The 19,867-nt window shown below is 37.3% G+C and overlaps 1 protein-coding gene across 1 annotated transcript in view; it reads left to right on the top strand.

The window, feature by feature from the left end:
- Positions 1 to 7,436, top strand: part of LOC150105420 (uncharacterized) — a 29,469-nt gene extending 22,033 nt beyond the window's left edge. Inside the window, exons 2-3 of the mRNA XM_090394796.1 lie at positions 3,657 to 3,950; positions 6,024 to 7,436. Coding sequence (XP_090250922.1) covers positions 3,657 to 3,950; positions 6,024 to 6,403 — 674 coding nt within the window. The 3' untranslated portion in view covers positions 6,404 to 7,436. The remainder of the gene's footprint in view (positions 1 to 3,656; positions 3,951 to 6,023) is intronic.
- Positions 7,437 to 19,867: the final 12,431 nt, after the last annotated feature.

Below are 19,867 nucleotides of genomic sequence, written 5' to 3'. Positions count from 1 at the left end.
TTTTTGTAGCTTCTTCCTCCCCACCGAAACCTTTCAAAATAGCTGCTGTCTAGCCATGCGAGACTTGAAATTAATTATGCTTAAACCAGTACCAAAAATAACTGCAGATTATTAAGTCGTTGCAGTGGCAGTGTGTTTACAGTTCATTCGGCATGAAACAAAGAAAACAGCAAAAACTAAAAACCACTTAAAGCATCGCATTGTTGATTTATAAATACCAAAAATAATTGTTATGCTTCAAACGGGAGTGATTGTTGTAAATGCTAACAATGCGGAATATATTTAGATAATCGTTCGCCATCAGATGGCAACAATGCTGCATGTTTTTCTCTTCAATATGAAATCTCTTAATCGGTCACAGTAAGGGGGACCCTTTTAAGTTCTTTTACTGAGTATATCGCCAGTTTTTCATGGCCAAGAACTCATTTAAGTTGTACTGTCAAATAGTTCGCTATTAGCTCGGTGCTCTATGAGTGAAAGTTCGTGTCGATGTCATGGCTGCTTGTAAGACACAAGGAACGATTGTGTAGGCAGATGTGTGTTTGTACTGCAAGTGCTTTCATAGAATTTCGTCGCCCTTGACTGTTTTCTATTGCGAAGTACAAGTGGCCTTTTCTTTGCGTGTGTGTTTTTAAATAAGAGTTCTTCTGGGGTGAATGCAATCATTGATAGACTCTTAGCAGTTCACTTGTCTTAACGAATGAAGAAATTCAGTAAGTACTTTGCGGTATCTTAAGAAAGAGTTCGGATTTTTATCTCAACTCGTAAATCCTTGCATTTTGATTAAGTAGTTTATACTTAGCTGGGAAAATTCTAATCTCAAAGGCATCGTTCACAAAGTACGTCTGGCAACAATCGGGTCCAGTAAGCTACAGATCATGCGCGAATGAAGATTTTGAACGAACGAAAGTGTCTAGATGAGCGAGTGATGGAGGAAGAAACCATCAAAACCTTATCGTTTAATTCTTCACTTATTGACTTGTTTTGACATCCACGTCATAATTAAATCATACTGCAGTTGCTGTTGTCAAGAGAGAGATCCTTAGGACCTCCCTGAAATAATCCCTCGCCTGCGCAGTGTCTTGGAAATATCCTCATTTGGCGACACGTTGGCAGATGAATTGATGAGTCGTCAGTGTTTCCGTCCGTCAGTTGCTAAGAGAAAAAGACACAGCTGTGACAGCTTGACAGGTAGAACAATATCACACAGTCAACGGCAATCCATCACAGGGAAGCTAAGTGGTGACGCAACTCGGACCCCCTATTGTTAGGATACTTGCAGCAGAGACGGTCTTTTATATCGTAATATGCCAAAGCCTGCATATTTGAAAGTCGAAGTAATATTTTTGCAGGAGGGAAAGAGAGAACTATAATACGGTTCACATTTACCAATTCCTTCTTGTCCATATATTTCCCCCACCTCCCCCTCAGACAAACTTTGAAATCCGAACCTCTTTAAATTAGTAATGTTTTCAGCTTGAACCTAAAGAGATTCGAACTGCCTCACAACCCTTACTCTGTCGGTACTTAAGGGAAGGATACATATTCCCTGAAATGTTGGGAATATGTATTTTTCTATATATGAAAACTGTGACATGTTGCCATGATAATACTTCCACTGCACTACGCACGTTTTATAATTCCACGCACGAAATATAATCCACGGAATCACTTTTACTCCAGACCAACCAAACAAACTATCTAATCAACAATGATGTCATCAATTATTTGCGAATAATTGTTTGAAAGGCGAGGTTCGCCTTTTAGAGTGCACGTCTATTTCTCTCCCCTCCCCCCAATTTGTTCAAATGTCAGAATACCGGAAACTTAGTTTCTAGAAGGCTGTCTTGATCAATCGTAGTTCAATGGAACGACTTAATGTTTCCTTGCCTACTATTAAAGATTTTATATTTTTCATTCATTCCCTGTGCAAGCGAACGTTGAAGCAGGTGGGAGGGACTTGATATGAACGAGACGGGTCAATATTAATTCATTCCGAGTGGGCTCACCGTCGACTTTGCATTACAAAGGGACCGCATTTCATAAGCATTTGGGTCAGTTCTGGATTGCCTTCCAGATGCCACCTGGTGTCACAGGTTCATTGGAACGGTAAGCAAAAACTTGACAGTGGAGATGGGGAAAACGATCGATCTTATTTACCTGACAGCCGAGGGATAAAAGTGACGGTTTGTCATTATATTCATTACGTTTACCCGCTACTACTCATTCAGCATTTTTTTTTCCGACAAAGAGAATTGTTTAAAGTGATAAAAACAAAATTAATGCAATCTTATGTAGAATAATGCCTTAGGAAAAGGGTTCACACATCGTAGCCTTTTTTTTTTTCCCGATGCATGTCATTTAACGTATGTCTAGGCTTATCTGATTCTTAATTACTAAGCATTATGAACAGGAACGTGTTATTCTTTAAGGATATTTCGTTTTTTTAATGACAATTTTTCAAGCCGAGAATATAATTTAAGGTTTATATTACAGTTTATTAATTTTCTTTTGTTTCTTGCGACGAATGTCTTGCAAATTATATTTTCTTACTTACTACTTATCCAAATGTCTTCAATTTTAAAGTCATCACTCTTTCAATACGCATGTTCACAGTTGTCATCCAGCAATTAACTTTTCAATAAACACTACGCCACACAGTTTAGGGATTTTCTTTTACGTATTCGACTGAAAAAAAAAAAATATATATATATATATCGCATCTGCGTTTAAACACCACTAATCATACCTTACGTAATAATTTTGACTCATCTTTGAAACAGATAAGCCGAAAAGTTCGATAGAAGGCGCTACAAGGCAACAATAAAAGTCGCATTTATACTCAATATTTGAAAGATAAGCCGAAAAGTTCGATAGAGGGCGCTACAAGACAACAATAAAAAAAAAAAAAGTCGCATTTATACTCAATATTTAACAAGCAGATATATAAATCAAAGTTCCTTTCGAGTTGTACACAACACGGGAGGGTCATTCACTCTGAGTTAATAATTCCGATCTTAGTGGGGAAGAATTAACACCGTAGCAGTCTGTCGTCTAAGCACCAAAGAATCCCTGCCCGTGGTTGTTATTCTATTAAATGCATCGCGTTCCATGGGTCACAAGCCTACCCATGGGAGGTGAAAACACCGCGCGTGCTATGGAAAGTAATTCATTTCCTTAAAACTCCTGCGGAGTGTTAGCACCAGGGTGATGCACTCGAAAAAGAAGAGACTTAAGAGTGTTGGGTTCAAAAGTCACATTGGCCAAATAGTTAGCACGCGTAAAAGAAGGTTGAGATATGAATAGCTGGCGCGCATCCAATTTTTTTTTTCTTTTATAATCGTTACTTTGCAGTGACCTTGCCTCTAATGTACGATTCATCAGTGAAAACATTAAAAAATAATAATTTGTTTTATTTATGCCGTTTATCGCGTGTCGACAACAATGAAATCAATTCAGCTTACTAATTGTTATTTTTAATTGTTACCAGACGCATTTAAAGTAAGTATTACGCATGCGCGAATTTGTAGACCGTATGCGCCATTGTTAATGATGACTATCATTTAGCATGATTATACAGTAGAGTAAGTGCAATTATGATGTCAGTAGCCTCAAGCTTGTCATTACTTAATGGAAGTCTTTTGTTTTTATTACAGAAAATGGAATTACTTGTCTCTGTACTACGGCCTTGTGTCAGGAGCAAAAAACAACCCAATGTAACACTACCAGTATGTGTTATACTCAATATCTGGATAGAAAAGATGGTTCTAATCCTTTAGTTCGAGGATGCATTACAAGTAAAACTCCTCTGTTGTGCGAAAACCGCAGGCCTGCAATATTAGATGGAAATTGGCCCGTTTTGATGTGTTGTAACAGCAACTTGTGTAACCAGGACGTAATGCCGACCACTCCTTCTTGGCGATCATCAGGAAAGGCCTTAGGAAATGAAGGTAAGCAGAGATCCAGTTAACTAAAAATAAAACGCCTTGAGTTGTTAATAAAACGTAAATGTTCGTCATATGCATTTTAACTTGGAGATTCTTACCTTAAGGTAGCATAAAACGGTAAGATTTTCTTCTACTTCAGGAGATTCACATTTTGATTGGTTTAAAAATTGACAGTCCTTTCTATACTTACTTGGAAATATCCACCACAACTTTTGCAATTCACTCGGCTGCTAGATGATTTTCATCTCCCGGTGTGACACTACCGTCACTGAAGTGGTATAAAATGCACCTTATTTGATGAACACTTGCTGAATCTTAGTTCACCCATGACACTAATACAGCAGCGAACAAATTAATCCGAACATTTTAAAGAAAATATTAATTTCGCAAAGAAAAGAAATAAAACTCCGACTTTACCTAATAATCATTCGCTTAGGCACGGACTCTACCGACGTGAACACATTTTTCTTATTTCTGCATGTCGAAACCACACTTTTATAATAGATTGTATTAAGTTATCCTTTATCACAATTTAATTTTCACTATTAATACGTGACACCTCCAAGGAGTCCAAAGATTCATCGAGGGAGGGCACCTACTCCACAACTCAATCCACCGCAACTACGCCAACCACCACCACTAGTATTTCCACAGACAATCACAAACATTCATGCCCACTGCGGGATTCGAACCCGCAGCCTTTTGACTAGAGAGCGGATGCGTTAACCACTCGGCCAACCAACAAATGGTCCACAAATTTTCTATTCGATTAATATCACGAGTTATCTGGCTATTGAAGCAATTGCATGTGCTTTTTGAGGAACACTGAAGTGTGGAAGATTTATTTATTTATTTTTGTCTTTCTCAATCTGTTGGACCAATATTGTTATTTTACATCATACTGTCAACAGCCACAAGTGATCCTGGACGGTCTGTGTAAAACAATCCCAGAACATCTTTTTTAGCTGGGTGTTTAGCAGCTTGTTGAAGGTTAGCGGTAGAAGTCTTCTCAGCCGCTGATTTGTACTCGCTCTCCTTGGACAAAGAAATGGCTCTCATTTGAGATTATTATTATTACATAATACTTCCAGGGAGTCCAAAGTCTCATCGAAGGAGGGAGGGTACTTACTCCACAACTACCTTCATCTACCGCCGACCACCACCATTTTCACAGACACTCACAAACATCCATGTCCACGGTGGGATTCGAACCCGCAGCCTTTTGGTTGGAGAGCGGATACGCTAACCACTCGGCCAACCAGACCGGCAAAAACCAGATCATTATTACATGACACCTCCAGGGAGTCCATGGACTCATCGAGGGAGGGCACTTGCTCTACAACCTGTCTCCATCTACACCAATGCCATCTATCGCTGACCGCCACTAATATTTTCACAAACAAATATGACCTCCAATGTTACAAACATGACAGTCCAATGTTAGTAAACCTTTGCCCGCTAGAGCCTCTTTTTTGGTTTCTGGGCAGTCCTCCCTGCTTCCAACAATCTTCGGTGGACTGTCATGTCAGAGACATTAATCCTATTAGCTTCCAAGTCACTATTTAAGTCTACAGCAGAGAACCTTGGATTCATTTTACTTTTCCTAACAATAAACGATCTTGAGTAAGTATAGTTTACCTTTTCAGTCAAGAGAAAGATAGCTGTCTCCCTTAAACCTCCTTAAAATCGCATTAAAATACCCAAACCAACGCCAGATTCCTTGGCGTTGGTTTGGGTATTATCCTACATAAAAATGAATGAAATGAAACACTATGGATGTCAACTTGTTTCCACTATTAAAAACGCTATCAATAAACATCGTGGAGACTGTTAAAATACGCAACACTCAACCTAAATTGTGAACTGAAACGAAAACCAAACATGACGAAAATTCGATTCGGATTAATTTGTTTGTTACTGTAAGTTTCTACCCTTTCGGGGACGGGATCGTCTTTCAAACACAGGGGGAAGTCGCATCGCGGTGCGTATATTAATCACGTTTTTTTTTTTTTTTTTGATAGAAGAATCTTAAAAATAAACTTTTATTTATTGTCCTTTTTTTTTTTTTTTTTTCAGGTGATGCGGCAACTTTGGCAACACCGCTGATCAAGGATCCTTCTGCAACTAAAGATTTCGATGGAAAACAGCTGAACGTCTTCGACTCCGATCTTTCTAACAGCAGCAACAGTAGTCCTAGCAACAAATTCCATATCATTAGTCCTGTGTACATCGCAGTTCTGGTAATTGGCATTTGCAGTTTAATTATTATTGGTATTGTGGCCATGTTTGTACTCCGACGTCAGAGTCGTCTATATGATGCTGATTATTCCACCATCGAACGTAACGGATACCTGAAAGGTCATCGACAAATCGTCAGAGAGAATACAGACCTTCAACGTCCCTTACCAAGTCCAAAAAATGGAACTTTTGCTAATAAATTAAACATTCGCACGTGATTGAAGTTGACAAGCTATTAGTAATTCGTCTACAAGAATCCTCCAATTCTTTGTAATTATATTTGATTGAATCTGCAGTGAGATATTGTCTTTCAGAAGTGTACATTGTTCGAACAAAGATGGACTATTCGTTTGGAAGATTACCTCGTGCAACTTCCCTTATTGTTGTGGTGAACAATTGATTGTTCACTCTCGTCTTCCACCAAACGTAAAGAATGTAATGCATTGTTAAACCATATCCATTACGTTATGATAAAAATGTTATTTACAAAATAGGCATGCATTTAAATAGTGGAATGGAGATGTAGGATTGATAATTTGAGCAGCTTCTAGTGTAGTTTTATGCTATATTTAAGCTCTGCCTAGCTGTTCAAGTGGGAGATGAGACCTTTCTTACATGAACTTGGTCGATTTATTTATTATGGATGTACATATGGGTTGCCTTTATTCTCCGTCCTACAATACGTATGTTACAATTTGATAACAGAAAAGATGTCTTCCTAATTGTTTCTGAATGAGAATTTCGAGCCGATATTGCATCTTTTCAACTGTCTCAGGAATTCAACATTGAGTAAAATAATCAACCAGTAAAATACGATCTGTTTTCCGAGGAACTGCTTCATTGTTCTCCTATTGTATGGTACAAAGTGAAGTCATTGTTACTAAAAGCACTTCATTTGCATAACTTTGTGTTTAGAGTAACTCAAGAAATAATTTCGTGGTACTTAGGTTTGAAATATTTCTGTGTTGTTCGTTGTCGGATGGACCAAGAAAAATATACTGAAGATAACTCGTAAAGTGTCTTCCCAGCACACCCTTAAAATGCCAGGAAAAATTCCATCCCTGAGTGTTGTCATTTTAGAGGTCGCTGATACTGAAACCGAATTTCAGACAATCAAAGTGAAGTCGAACAATCGCAAAACTTTGTACATTTGAAGCATTATTTATTGCATTCACGGGTTATGACGTGAGCACTTGTGTGAATAGTGTGATTGTTACGTTGTCATTTCATTGTTCACATTTATTTAAAAGATTGTACAAAAATAAACAATTATTGGAAAAAGGCGTTCGCATTGTAAATGAATAGGAATTAAAATATTTTGTGTCAGCTGCTGTGTTTTAATTGCACATATATAGAAATTAAAAGGTTTTCTGAAAACAATAAAAATCAAGGGCCTGAAACTGTAGCGATACCTCCACTATTTCTTAATATGAAATACATTCTCAGTATTTTGTAACATTTAACTGCTGCTCGTGTCACGGATCTCACTTGGAATATAACACTCACGCAACAATGCCATTGTTGATACAAAGATTTATTTCGATAATTTCATTGGCTGATGAAGGGTATAACACTATTCTTCGAATGACTTAAATGCGTTTTAGTAGTCGAATATTCAACGTGACGAAACATTGATGTTAACGAAAGTAAATAAAATCACAAAACTAGCTCTGATGAGGATGGTATTAGGTAAAGATTCAGTTGAATTAAATAATGATTTTTACAGAAGCACGTTCTGTCCATCCCCATGACAATAGCGACTATCGATGTAAGTTAAATATGAATCATCAGGCTCGCTATGAGATAGCACGTGCACTTACACAACGATATTCAGAGGTAACTATTTTGTTCCGTGTTGTCGGTATCTTAGTTAATGTTATCGGAGCGTTTTGGTGAATTATGAGCAAACGAATCGTCGAATTTTCGTGGCGTCAGTTACAATGATGTCTCGTTTCGGACCTTAGTCTCAACCTTAATCGGGAAAACGTATTCGCATCACTTTCCTATTTGCAATCTGTATATTTAGAAATATAAGTAGATTTGAGAGGGTGAAGAACCAACCCTACCAGAGTACTCTTAATTGAAATGAACCTCAATTTCATTTTAAAAACTTCCCTATTGAAATGTTGGTTTCTTGTTACAACTTTTTAATCGCATAAGATTTACTAAGTTTACCTTTTGTTTATACGATGTCTATGCACAGCAAACATTTTAAACAGTATTCGGTCAAACCCTGCTTTCTTCTTTAAGCTGGTGCGAGACTGTCAAAATTCTAGGGGAACAAAAAGTGCTTCTGAGGACAGCGTGAATGCTTCAAGGGAACGGTCAGTTTTATAGCTCAAGTTTATGCTAATTGTTGGGACTGTCTTGCAAATATTAAAATCGGCGAATCTCAGTGGCTTGTAGCCAGACAACACTGTCCTCAGTAACGGGTTATTCGGAGTACTCAAAATCCTTTGTATTCTGGAACTACATTTTTAAAATTTTATTACACGTGCACGTAATATAGCAGAACAAAAGGTACATCCCATTGGTTTTTCTCAAGTAGATTTGCGACAAGATTTCCTCCACATGCAATAGACGATTGGAGGGTCGGAAACATACGCTATCACGACATAACCTACTCACCTCGTCATCTTCTTATAAAAGTGTTGAATGTTTGCAGTGAAAACATAATGCCGAACATTTTCAGCGGGAAATAAAACTGAATTTCATTCTTAAGGGTATGTAGGAGGTTATTGTAACGTAAAATCTGCTTCTTTCTAAACCACCCATTGATTTTAAAAAATTAATCATGTCTGGGAAGCAAAGATAACTGACATGCTTATGATTCAAGTATGAATTTAATTTAAAATTAAAAACAAAAAATATATATATATATATATATATATGCGAAATTTCAAGTTCTGTAATTTAAGTCATGATTACTTTTTCTTTCCATTAAGTCCTTCACTTAAAATCTTAGCAACCAATTCGCACAATCGTCATTTTTTAGTTTTTATCACGTGCCGTCTTAGAAAAAAAATTCCGATGTGAATATATACTCGTAAGAATATATATATAGTGAAGTGGACCAGCCTATCAGAGCTTCTAGTGGTGTGGCCATTTTAATCGATAATAAATGGAAAAATAGAATACGAAAGTACAGTTTTGTAAACGATTGAATTATGACAGTTAAATTATAAACAAATAGAAGCCACTTAAATATCATAGGAGTATATACCCCTGAAGAAGGTAGGAGAGAGGATCCCAAACAATTTTATGAGGAACTAAAAAAACAGTTACATAAATGTAATAAAAAGGACTATATATTAATTGCAGGAGATCTTAATGCTAGAGTTGGAAATAATCCCATCCCAAATGTCTTAGGAAAATATGAAGAAATTTTCATGAATAAAAAATGGTCAAGAACTATTAAACTTCTGTACTTTTAATAACTTTAGAATAACCAATACTTTTTTTTTTCAAAAAAAAAAGAATATAAATAAATAAACTTGGAATGGCAGAGGAACAAGATGTATAATTGATTCTATCAATACTAATCAGAAACTAACCGCAAGTGTTGCAGATGTACAAAGGAAATGAAATTTTTTCAGTTATTAAATAGAAATTTTAAATATTTCTATTTAATAGTCTCTAAAATAGAAATACTAGCAAAATGGAAAAAGGAAGAAAAAACATAACAGGTATATCTATTACAAGACGAAAACATTGGAATGCAATATCGATCAAGATTAACAAATTACCTACAAGAAGCCGAAATCAATGTAGATATAGAAGAATGGAAATCGTTAATAAAAATAATCCATAAAGCAATCTCTGAGGTACTTGGAAATAAAAATAAAATAAAATATTGAAAGAAAAACATTTGGAACACAGATTATATATATATAGTCCGCGCGGTTGGCCTAGTGGCTATGCGCTTCGCAACCCTATGCCTGGGGAAGGAGTGTCCTAGGTTCGATTCCCGTCGGTGATGTGAGGAGCTGAAGGATCTTCTCAGCCATAGCCAAGTTAGCCGGTCTTGGGCGTCGACAGTAGGGTTTTCCCCCAGTTTATCCTGGGGTTTTTCATCCCGCAAAGCAGGCAAACTGGCCTTGAAAACTCAACACTATAGGCCATAGGATATACCGGGGCATAGGGCTGACCACCTTATCCTGTAAACGGATTGAGGTCCGATGATCAATGGACCCTCGACACTGCAAGGTAAAAGAGGGTATAAGGAAGATGATGATGAATATATATATATATAGAAAATGCAATAAAAGAAAAAAAAATTGGCGTATAAATCCCTTCTTCGAAAACATACAAAGGAAACAGAAGAAAGCTATATTTCTTTTGTTTATATATATAAACCATAGTACATAAAATTCACCAAAGATTCTTTGGGCAGATTTATTAATAAAACAGAACAAAAGTATTAAGAAAACTAAATAACGAAGAAAGAGTTGCAGCACAACTCAACATAATACAAGAGAAACAATGGGTAGAACGTTGTAAGAATTTGTGGTATGACCCAAATTTAATAACAGAAAATAATATTGAAGAAATCTTCATACTGATATAGAACCAATAAAATTCTGAGAACTAAGAGAAGCAATAAAGGTATCAAAAAATAAAAAAAGCATCCGAATTAGATGCCATAAATGCAGAGCTTTGAAAATATGGCGGAGAATATTTACATCACAGATTTAAAATTAATAAATAACTGTTGATGAAAATGTGAGGTTCCATCAGATTGGTTCAAAGATAAGGTTATATTTATTTTAAGAAAGGAGACGAAGATGATTGTGGAAATTACAGAGGAATCACGTTGTTAAATACAGGTTAAAAATTTACAATAAAAGGACTTAGAAATATTGCAAACAAAATGGCTTGAGACATGAAGATCATGTACAGTATTTATGTACAAAAACAAATTATTTAATTTAGAGCCTCCTGCAGCCTTTACAGATTACGAGAAAGCTTTTGATAAAATACACAAAGAAAAACTATATGTAAGATAACGAAACAAGGATGTGCATTACATTTGGTACAAAATACGATTAGGGATGTAGCTTATCTGCAACGCTATTTAATATCCGATTATTAAAATATGGAAAACAACAAAACAGGGTATTCAGTTAACCAGAAGAACTGTTGTCGATACAATGCTGTATGCAGATTATATTACAAGACAATGAAGATGACCTTCGAAAATCAGTTGACGAATTAAACAAAATAAGCCAACAATACAATTTAAAAATGTCACAAAAGACGGCAAAAAGTCGCGATATTTAAAGGTCGGGATCATGACACGTTAGATCGAAAATAAAATAACAGAACGGATGACGTAGTTTAATTATTTAGGCTACATCATTTTTATTTTACATCTAGAAGATAAAGAAATTTCAGAAAATCTGTGGAACAATTAAAAGGACACTCAATAAAAAACTGACGAGAAACTATATATGATTCATAAACATGGACAGGTAAAAAGAAAGACGAAAGTAAAATACAAGCTGCAGAATTGAAACTTGGAGAGCAAGCTGAGTTCAGGCCAAATAGAGGTTGTCAGGATCAAAATTTTTCTTTAAGATAAATAGTTGCGATATTATGATAACGATCTGTACTTAAGTTTTGTAGATCTGGATAAGGGGTGAATGGAACATTATACAGAGCAATACACACTTCTAAATTTATGTTGTCAGCTAGAATTAAAGGAAATACAGGAAGATGGTTTCATGTAAAATAAGTGGTAAGACAACGATGCACATCATCAATATGGATGGCATTACGTCTGATATTAAAATTGGAGATGTCAAACTCCGCTCTTTGCTTTATGCAGATGATGTACTCCTAAACACATCCGGCGGAATCCTCCAGGATTCTCTAAATGGAATAAAAAGCAAATTTGGAATGAAAATCTGCAACAAAAATACCAAAACTATGAAAATAGGCAGGAACATGGAAAATTTCAAATGCATTCTGAAGGGAGATCCCATAAAAAAAAAAAGGAAAATATTTCAGCTGTTTAGGCTTCACAGTTTTTAGAGAAGATGCAGGTCAAAGGTGGTGTAGTGAGTAGCTAGTTGAATAAATTTATACGTAATAAGAGAGAAATTAGCCAAAACACCAAACTAGCAGTGTACAAGACAGTGTTCAAACCAGTTTTAAATTACGCAATCTGAGAGTTGGATTCGAAATAAAGCACTTGATCAAAGACCACAGATATGAGGGTTCTAAGAAAAATTAAGGGAGTGAACCAATGGCAGACTCAAATTAGAAAGGAACTTAGCATTCAAGAATGTGTTAGCGGAGCTAATCTAAGATGGTATGGCCACTTAAACAGAATGGATGAGGAAATAATGCGAATTAATGCTATCATAGTAGCCAAAGCACCGTTTGAGGGTAAATATCAGGAAATTCATGATTTACAACAGATTGTACTGAATTTAACTACGCAAGCGCCAATAGTTTTTTTTTTTTTTTTTACCCCAGATCACAACTTCCAGCAGCATGAAAAAACCTCCTCCACTCAACGTCTTCGTTTTTATTATAAACTGACGATTCTTATCATTTATGGACCAAGCGTCTGATTCTTGGATTCGTACAGGAGGAAACCACCACAAGAACTGATTTATGTTGATGTCGTAGAACAGTCGGATTCCTCTTGCATCTTAATACCGGAAAGAAAAGAAAATACGCTTTCTTGTCTGCATCCAAAACATTCCGCACGAAAGTCACTACAAATTGTTAAAACCTTATCCACAGTTGCAGCACTTTCTATATGAAAGTAAATCCATTCAAAAGTCTCAATAGATTGAAGAAAGAAACAAATATGTCGTATCACCCTTCATACCAAGAATCTTATAAGAACCTTTACTGGAAAGCAACAAAGTTTTCAGTTGCAATTCAATAAAGTCCACGTGGACTAACTTAAAAGGATTTCCACCGTCTCCATTTCAGACGACGTTCGTTTCGCGCATGCTCAGAAATACAACAGGAAAACATCAGTTGTAGTCCACCATTACTAAGAGAAACAAAACGATGAATTATTCTCGTTGATGAGCATTTTTTTTTAAAGAAATAGATTCTTTGTTCAATGCGAAATCCCAGCCACGTGCTACTTTTATGTACTGTGCACAGGAATTTGACTAATACGTAAATATAGAAATGATGTGATATTTATGAATGATACAGAATTAAACAATGGAAGCACGTGTCATGCTGGTTGGCATCACACTGAATGGAAATATTACATCATTTCTTTGTCGCTCCACGAGCACTCATATTTGATGGTCGACTTTGGAAATTCCAAAAGTTTTTTTTTTTTTATGGTTCGAACTACAAAAGTAAATTACATAAGTGTGTGATGTATTGGAGGGTGCAAATATTTCGGAATAAATATATGATAATGAAAAGAACGAATCTGAGATTGTTACCATCATTTATAATATGAGGAGAATAAATGCCACAGGCGACTTTTTTCTTTTTCTTTTTTTTTGTTTGCATATGTTTTATAATAACGACACCTCCCCCATCAGCAGCATTCCGCTTCTATCTTCGTGAGTGTATGAGTCGAAAAGTTTTCGAGCGCTCAAGTTTCATCCCCCTGACAATAGCATACAGCGACAACTCCCATCTCATCCCATTCATTATGGAGGGGCGGTTACGTCTCTTAACAGGTTGTTTGTGTCAAGCATATAAAAGTGAATAGATTTAAAAAAGCAAAGAAGAAAATAAATACGTCGTGATAGAAATTTCTCTTTTATAATGAATCGGAATTTTACTAGTTAGTTGCTTTGTGTCCTAAACGAATAAAGCGAGCGGATTGTGACTGAATATTCTCTGGCGCATTAAAGGCTGTCGCTTACACCGTCGAAATGTTATTATTCCATTTTATCTGCCTTTAATGTAATTATCCGCTTGTTTTCGGCTCCGCCAGTGCCAAACTTTCCCCTATCGGCGACTTTTGGTACTAAATCTTTTTTTTTAGCGGAAATCATCTCCCCCATCCCTTCAAAAGTCTCAATACAAAATTTGGTCTCATTCCGTTTCTTGGTTTTAGCTACAGATGCCTCCAAAGAGGGAAAGTTATTTTATGGCCACCCTGTACTATACTATAATTATATCGTAATATACATTTTTTATGAACTTTATTTTTTTTTAAAGAAAGTCATCATCATCAACTTCCTGATAGTAACCGAACACCCCTTGGAGGTATATATGGCAGCACTACATGATTAAGTTTAATAATAATGTAATCTCCTATCAATCTATTACTTGTGAGTACTCCAATGTTGTCATGTCTAACATTTCGTGTTTCTAAGTCACTTTTCACTGTATCAATCCACCTATATCTTGGTCTTCCTTTGGGTCTCTTTTCCCATCTTGGCATCAAACACCTGTTTTGCTAATCTTTCCTAGCCCATTCTGTTTACGTGACCATACCATCTTAGATTAGCTCTACCGACACATTCTTTAATGCTAATAATGTCAAGTTCCTTTCTAATATCTTCATTTTTAACATGATTCTGCCATTGATTCCATCAGTTCACCCCCTTATTTTTCTCAGAATCCTCATATCTCCAGTCTCCAGTCTTTGATGAAGCACTTTTCTGAGCCAACTCTCAAATGCACAACTTAAAAAACTAGTTTGAACACTTATACAGCTAATTTAGTGTTTTGACTAATTTCCCTCTTATTCCACATAAATTTATTCAGTGGGCTACCCACCACACCAGCTTTGCTTATTCTGTTGTCTATTTACAGATTTAACCCGCCATCTTCACTAAAAATTGTGCCTAAATAGCTAAAAGATTTTACTTGTTCTACAGGATCTCCATTCAGAATGCAGCTGAAGTGTGTTCCTGCCAATTTTCATATTTCTGGTCTTTTTATTGCAAATTTTAATACCAAATTTGTTACAGCTGTTATTCAGTTTAGATAGAGAATCCTGCGGATTCGCATTGTAGGTATTTAAAAATAACACAGTCTGCAAAAAGCTAAGTTTGATATCTCTGATATTAGTGTCAGATTTATTTTCACTCTCCTTCATAATGTGATCCATATCTCATGTACGAGTATATGAATGAAGATGATGTGCACCCAAATTTTACAGCAAACCATCTTCCTGTATATCCTTCAATTCTAATTGCTGGCTGATGATTTAAATACAGACCAGCGTAATGTCCCATTAATGCCATATAACTTCAGTGTTTTTGTTCAAAAGCTTTTTTTTTTTCTTGGCACTTTGTCGTATGCCTTTTCCAGATCTACAGTGCAGATCCTTGTCATATTCACGCGATTTCTCAACTGTTTGTCTTAAAATGAAAATCTGATCTTGGCTCTATTTGGCTTGAACTCAGCTTGTTCTTCTCCGAGTTTCTCTTTCTCAAACTTTTTTCAAGTAAGCTTGCATAGTTCTTATTGGAAAACTTAGTAGAGAAATTCTTCTACACTCCTCAAATTCAGTTTTATTTCCCCTTTTTATAGAAAGGCACTGAAAAACGTTTATACTTCCATGCTTGAGCATTTCTGGTCGAATCCAGATGCCTTTCCACATTTCAGGTTTTTGATGCCTTCTTCTACCTCAAGTATTGATTTGCACTCTTTGCCTTCCTGTTGGAAATTTTCTAGTATGGTTCTGTCACTGCTTGGTTCGTTTAACAGCCCTTCAAAGTAATTACTTTGGACATCCAGGATATTCTTATCTTCGCTTTTCATGTCGCCTTTATCATATTTGATTCTTTTTCCAGCACCTTTTCTCCATTTCTAAGCTTCTTCAATAACCTGCAGAACCTGAGAGAAGAGAAATTTATTTATTTTCTATATTCTTACCAAAGTCTTCGCATGACTTTTGTTTACTACTTTCACACACAGCTTAGCTCTCTTACATTTTAGTCTATATTCTTTTAGGACAACTGCCGACTTATTTGCTAAGAACTTTTGGTATGCTTTCTTCTTTCCCAGGCTACTTCTTATGTCCAGATGGTGTTTTTACTATCCTTGCAGACATGATGGATGGTTACTACTGTGATGATGGTGACCATCCATAAGGTAAGATCCTATTTACATTATGATAGTTATGGAATGTCTCAGTGCGGCAGGCATTCCAGTGATGGAATGGTTAACTATCATAACTATTACCGTAACTGTCATAACTATTCTTTAAATAACTTTATAACTATTCTATGCCCGGTATATAGCTATCTTAAATAACTATTCTAACTAGCGGAGTTGCTTTCATGCTGTTACGGCGCGATCTTTCTGGCGATGAGGCCACTAGAAAGGAAGCATCAGGGCAGCCTTGTAATTATTGGATGTTAAGAACTATTTAACATCCAATATGTTAAAATGTCTTTTTTATCACTTGATTTGGACAAAAGAGCCCTAGGGATGTAGCACTAATAACAGGAAGCTAATGTGATAGTCGCTTTCTGTATATTTGTTGTTGTGGTGGTGGTTATAGCCTTTCGGCTGTTTAGGGGACAACTCTATATACGCCACCATCTACAGAAATGACTATGAGCAAAGTGGTTTCCCGTTGCCTGCCTAGCCGTACTATGACTATGGCCTGCAGGATCAAAACCCCAGATAAACGGTGGGAAAAAACCGGCTAACTTGGCTATGGCCGAGGAAGATCCTTAAGTTCCTCACATCGTTGACGGGAATTAAACCTAGGACACTCCTTCCCCAGGCATATGGTTGCGAAGCGCATAGCCACTAGGCCAACCATAAAAAATACGATATCACCGATATTATATTTTTTCATTTATTCCCATTAGAGACTCCCTTAATTGTTCCTGGCTTCGTGTGATTCCTAAAATTAAACACAATAAACTAATGCTTCATGAAGAGGACACTTTTCCACGCGTAAAAATCGCATTACATCCAGGTTAACAGGTCGGTTGTGTGTTCAAAATACATACACCTTTGAGCCCTTCGAAAAGATGTACAGATAGCGCAGCGGGTCAAATTCTTAGCGTTCTAGTAGTTTTAAACAGCTCAGAAGGCGAGGTAGGCTGAGCTCTGACACAATAGCACTTACAAGCTGTGATTGTGTCAACCAATTCTATTTGAACGTTGTTCTCTCACACCCCCCCCCCCAATCTTATTAGGGAGGATTGAGACAGCCTTCCCGTGATCTCTCCCCCCACCTACCCAGTAGTGGAACATTATATAACTAACTAGTTATATAAGCTTTAACTATTCTAACCTATATCACTTGATTTTGTGCTTCGGACAAAAGAAGCCCCAGAGATGTAACGCTGATAACACGAAGCTAATGTCTCTGGCGTTCAAAGGTACCGAGCCTCCTGGACCACTTGCAGCAACCATCATAAAAACACAACTCAAAAAGCTGCATGCCAGCTCGATCGTCGCCCGGAATAATAAAAATCGCGTTGCTTGTTTGGGAGGAGGTCAAGCTTCGAAAAATAAGTTACAGTTCCTTAAACAACACTCTCTTAAGATATGTTCATTAAATATAGGACTATATTTAAGAACGAACCCGGCTCTCCGGGAAACCCATGTGCCTGATAATCATCTCTGATTAAAATAGACTAAAGATCCCAGGCCTAATTCTTGTGTCTTATCTTACAACCTACATCCGGCCTGGTCTGAAAGATATAACCCAATGAGCGCCTGAAGCAGAATACTCTATAGGTATTAAAATTCAAAATACCACCATCGCCTGACCAGATGGACAGGCCGCCACCTTCAACTCTCATCACACCATGTGGGACTATTCCTCTACCAGCCAAGATGATAATCTAGTTAACTGGATTTACGATGCCAAGCAGGAAAGCATTCTTCACTCAGCCAGCTGGAACAGAACCTACACTCCAGATCTGTGCATTCTTCAGAGGATGGGCTTCAGAGTCTATAGCGACTCTGAAGACCACCCTCTGCCTGCCAACAACCAGAACCATCCTCAACAGATTCCCTAACAGCCAGAATTGTCCTACACTAATAGAGACAGTCGCATCAAACCCAATCGTTAGAGGGAACCTTCGCAGATCCAAATGGAATGTATTTGAGAAACAAATTGAGCAAATCATTAGCACAGCAATACCACCCACCCCTAAGTGCTATCTTGGCAAGGCTGCATAAGTGGATGGTATCCTCCCCAAATTTCTAAAACATCTCGGCCAGCGAAGTCAAACATGGCTTGCCGCCCTTTTCTCAAAAATTATAACAACTGGAAAGCTACCAAATCTGTGGCAGGAAGCCAAAATAATTGCCCTCCCCAAAATGAGGGAAAGATCCAAATGATGTCAAAAATCTACGACCTATCTCCTTGCTTTGCTCCACCTTTAAGCTATTTGAAAGAATTTCACCATTCATCGAAAAAGCACTCCCTTTGAACAAGCTGGTTTCAGTCTGGGAAGAATTTGCTGGAAAAAAGAGCAGGCCCATATTCCTCCACAACGGTCTCCCACAGGGCTCTTTGTTAGTCCTTTTACTCTTTAACATCTACGCGTCCAACCTATCCCATACCAGCTCAAGCAAAAGTATATGTACTCAGATGAACTAGCGATCCTACACCAATCTACCTCCTTTGCCAACAAGCAGTGGTACCTGAAGCCAAATCTAAAAAAACTGTGTCCACAGCATTCCACCTGAACAATGCAGAGGCGAATCGACACTCAACCTGTCTTTCTGTGGCAAAATGGTAGAACATGAGCCTCACCCGAAATAGTTTGAATGAACCTGGAAAGAAGTCTATCCAGGATTCTGTAGGCTCAGACTGGGAAAGAAGTGGCACACTAACATTATAGACACCGAGATAAACTCTACCATGCGCACAACGGAGAAGACAAACCTCGATTGAAGAATTAATAAAGAAATGAGCAACTCGCTCCTGCCTCTGCACCTCTCAGACTGTCACTCAGACTCTCAAATTCACCTAGTCTTCGCTTAAAATCAAGAAACCCTTTCTGGTCCATGGACGGACTCTCTTCAGCTGCCTTACCATGAACACCTGACATGTAGAGAGAATACTCGTCCAACAATCTTCCAACAAATGGTTTCCTGGTTGAAGATCCCTGTGCTCTGCAGCGTAGTTTTGCCCTTCCTAGGAAGATTTGGTCATGTATCAACAGGATCAGAACTAACCAGGACAAATGTGGCCACATACTGCATAAATGGAGACTGTCAGACAACCCTTATTGTGACTGTTCCCCTGTGGCCCAGACGATCACTCATATCGACTGCCCAAGGTGCCAATTCCATGGTGGTGGCCTCCAGCAGTGGCATAGCACACCCAAGGGGGGGGGGCAGGGGCCCTTGCTCTAAAAAAGAAAAAACACTAGAAAATTCTACATATTTCGAAGGAGGTAAGCCTCTTCCTCCTCTTCCAAATTTTACACCTTTCAGTAATTCAAATATACCAACCAAATATAGCATCATTACTGTTTTCTAATATACAGTATCTTAAAACAAACGCATTGTCTCCCACTCTGCGCAGATTTGGTTGATAAATTAAAACTATTCAAAATTATCTTAAAAGTCATTGCATTAGCCCAATGAAGATGAGCGCTGATGCGCTACGCACTCTTAAACCTTTCATACATCAATAAAAATGCAATCATGCAGTCAAATTGACGTGAATTTTGTAGCGCGGGTTGCATAAGCTAAGACAGCACACCCAACAGAAATGGGAACGCGACGCCACTGATATTTATATTAACTATTAT

Source organism: Typopeltis vanoorti, chromosome 6, assembly GCF_054136105.1.
Source record: "Typopeltis vanoorti isolate ZY-2024b chromosome 6, IOZ_Tvanoo_1.0, whole genome shotgun sequence".
NCBI lineage: Eukaryota > Metazoa > Arthropoda > Arachnida > Uropygi > Thelyphonidae > Typopeltis > Typopeltis vanoorti.
The sequence above is the reverse complement of the archived record's forward strand: the minus strand, read 5'-3'. Positions and strand labels throughout refer to the sequence as shown.